This window comes from Camelina sativa, chromosome 19 (genome assembly GCF_000633955.1).
Source record: "Camelina sativa cultivar DH55 chromosome 19, Cs, whole genome shotgun sequence".
NCBI lineage: Eukaryota > Viridiplantae > Streptophyta > Magnoliopsida > Brassicales > Brassicaceae > Camelina > Camelina sativa.
In genome coordinates this window covers 14,686,621-14,690,124 of record NC_025703.1, presented here as the reverse complement: position 1 = coordinate 14,690,124, position 3,504 = coordinate 14,686,621, and the positions used below count along the sequence as shown (strand labels likewise).

At 46.1% G+C, this 3,504-nt stretch overlaps 1 protein-coding gene across 1 annotated transcript; it reads left to right on the top strand.

Annotated features, from left to right (window-relative positions):
• On the top strand, positions 2,093-3,229 carry LOC104767832. The gene has a single exon (XM_010491805.1). It carries the CDS (start codon positions 2,093-2,095, stop codon positions 3,227-3,229), a length of 1,137 nt encoding a protein of 378 aa, XP_010490107.1.

The window sequence follows — 3,504 nt, the reverse complement described above, 5'->3', positions numbered from 1 at the left end:
CTCTCTCACAACTCATAAGTTATATCACACCCTGACATCTCCTTATATATAAAACTCTTAGTCCTAATCCTATTAGGAAAACACCTTGTGCTTAGATAGCTCCTAAACACTTTAATCCTTATCTCTTAACCATTGCCCGGTTGAATAAGTATTACCACATTTCCTTAAGTTGATGCCAACATAATATTGTTTAATTGGTATCGAAAGAATGCTCTGAAAGGAACCAAAAAGAAGGTTTTCACGAATCGTAAGTTCGATGACTCTAATTAAAATCAATAGATTGAACAAAGTTTTATGACTAATCGATTTGGTTTGCACGAGGAGGACATTGAAAGTGTTCAAAGTCTCAAAACTGATTAAAATTGTTTCTTCTTATCTTACTAGTAGTTAAGCAATCAATGGATTTCATTCATATCTTCTAATCGCTTTCGGTAGAGAAGGAAAAAAAGAGAGCTATATATTAGTTTGTTCCATTACCGAATGAGTTATCCAATCTGACTGTTGGCAATGCAAGTGTGTGCATGGGGATTATATATATATATATATCATATTCTGGTGTTTTTATAATAATAGAAGTAAGTGAAATTAAAAGCTTGTAACATATTTGGCAAAATAATATTAAAACTAAAACATAATATGTAGGATTATTTTTCGAGATTCATGGGACAAAATGGGATACATACAAGTAACTACAACAGTTCGGTCATGTGAAAATAAGAATACAAAAAAGAACAAAGTGAGTATTGTTGGATATGGGCTTTGCCCCCAATATTTTTGGAGTCCAAACAGAAGATTCTTAAGAGATTTAGGGCCTAAAGTCATGGATCTGATCCATCTGGTTGCAGGGGCAAAATTGTCATTTTACAGAGAAATAGAAGAAGCCCTAGGTCATTGGCCCACTATAAATACCAGAGGTCGTTGTCAGAGCTCTGGATCCACTTTTTGGACAATTAGAGAGAGAAGAGCATTATTTTCGTATTAACTGCGCTTAACTCCCTAATTGTCATTTCCTGTAAACCCTCACTTCAATTATACGTTAATAAAAGGACCAGTCCCGATTCATCCCCATTAAGACTCGTTTTATTTATATTGTCGGTTTAACACATCAACAATTTGGCGCCCACCGTGGGGTTAGACGGAATCCTTTCATTTGACGAATAGAGTTGAAGACAAAGGCGTTTTTGGAAAACCTGAAGCATGTCTCATACTGATCTCTCCAGCAACGAAGGCGTCGACTCCTCCACGCCCCGATCTCCCGCAGCTCGTGTCGAGTCCCCAAGGCCAACCATATGGGGCCGCACCCGTTTGAGGACGAACCAGCTCCAAGGCGTCAATCCAACTGACCGCAAAGCCGTAGACGCTAGGCGCGTCGCTCCGACCAATGGCCTAGCCAATGGCGCTATCCCACCAGAACGTGCAGCCGTAGGCGACAATCCAGCTGACCGTGAAGCCGTAGGCGCTACGCGCGTCATCCAGACAAATGGCGTAACGAACGACACTACCCCGCCTGATCGTGCAGCTGACGGCGCCACTCCAACCAACCGCGCAGCCGCAAACACTACTCCCAACCGCGCGCGGAGAGGCGTAACCATCAGTCAGGCTGCGCTCGATGAAGCCGTACGGAGGATCCTGGACCGTATGAGTGGCCAAGCGACACAGATGGCATCACAGGGCCAAAATGACCAAGTGGGGCGTCGTACGCGACCACAATCTGAATCTCGATGCGTGCGAGACGAAAGACGCGCTGGCACCACGCACTCCGCGAGCTGAGCACAATACTCTGCAAGCTGAGTACAACCCTGCGCGAGTTGAGCATAACACTCCGCGAGCTGAGTACAACACCCCGAGAGCTGAGCACAACGCTCCGCGAACTGAGCATCACGCTAACGAAAGGCCCCGACTCTCGTCGATCGTCATTGGACCCAATGGCGAGCAGCCGATAGTGCATTTACAAACTGATCAGATACTCATGGATCGACGTGCTGGGCTGAATCAACCCGAGAATGCCGAAAATCGTGCCCTCAAGCAAGAACTTCAGCAGATGCAAGCCTAGCTGAAGAAGATTACGTCTCAGATGCACCGTGTAACAAGCATGGCACCAGAGCTGGAGACCGTTCTGGCAGAAGCACGGCGTTCGCCTTTCACCTCAAGAGTCTCAGGTGTCAGAGTGAGACGCAACCTCGACACCAACAAGAATAAGCCAATACCATACGACGGAAAGGGAGACCCCACTGTCTTCTTGAAGTCGATGTCTATCCACATCGGAAGTTCGTACTTCTCACCAGAAGAGGAAGACGCGGGAAGTTGTCAGCTATTCGTCGAGAGTCTAACTGGCGAAGCATTGAACTGGTTTTCAAGACTGAAGGCTAATTCGATCGATGGCTATGAAGCACTGACAACCGCCTTTCTTCAGCATCACCAATGCTTCATGCGTGTGCCTGCATCGAATGCCGACTTGTGGAGAATGTATCAAAAGCCTAACGAGTCATTACGGACATTCATGGAAAGATTTAAAATTGTCGTATCCCAACTCGCTAGAAGCGACGAGTCCGCCATCGGTGCATTGAAAAACGCGCTCGCTCGTGGCACCAGATTCAAGGATGACCTAACAATCCTCCCCGTCACAAGCTTAGGTGAAGTACTTGCACGTGCTAATCGGTACATCCAAGTTGAGGAGGATGAAAGGAACCCCGACCAACCAAAAGTTACCGAAAAAGTTCCAAGTTCTAAAAACAAGGCCGTGGAAGAATACTACGAGCCACGCCAGCATTACAACATAGATTACGCCAAGGGCGGAAAAGGGAGGAAGTCAACGATGTTTGCCATCGAAGGAAAGGAGCAGACACAGAGCAAGCGTTGGAATAAGTACCATCGTGAACCTAAAGGCCCTAGTTACAAGGGCAAGTGCGGATACTACGAATTCCACAAATTCGGTGGTCATTCCACCGAAGAATGCAAAACGCTACAATTGTTGCTACTCCACAAATACAAAAGAGGAGATATTAACGTCGATCAGGAACGACGAAAGGTTAACACGCACGTGGGCAACCCGTATTGCTTGGCGGACGAGCAGCAACATGGTAGGCAGCACATAGAAGAAATAGCGCAAAATGATCAAGCTCAGGAAGTCGCGCGTTTACCTCCTCACGATCAACTTGCTCTACCCCCTCCCCCAAAACGGAATCTTGACAGACAAGAGTTCGAGGAAGCACCAGCTCCTCGCCGATGACTCAACATGATCATGGGTGGCTTGTCAACATGTTGTGACTCTGTTCGATCGATCCAAGCTTACTGCCGCGAAGCAGAAACAAAACGCAGCTCTCCATCTTATAGCAGCATGTTCAAAAAGCCTTCCGATCCAATTATTTTTACAGACAAGGATGCATGCAATGCAACTCCAAACAACGATCCGCTAGTCGTAGAAATGGTGATTGGAGAAAGCTCAATAACAAGAATCCTTATTGACACCGGGAGCTCGGTCAATATGATATTCAAGGATGTACT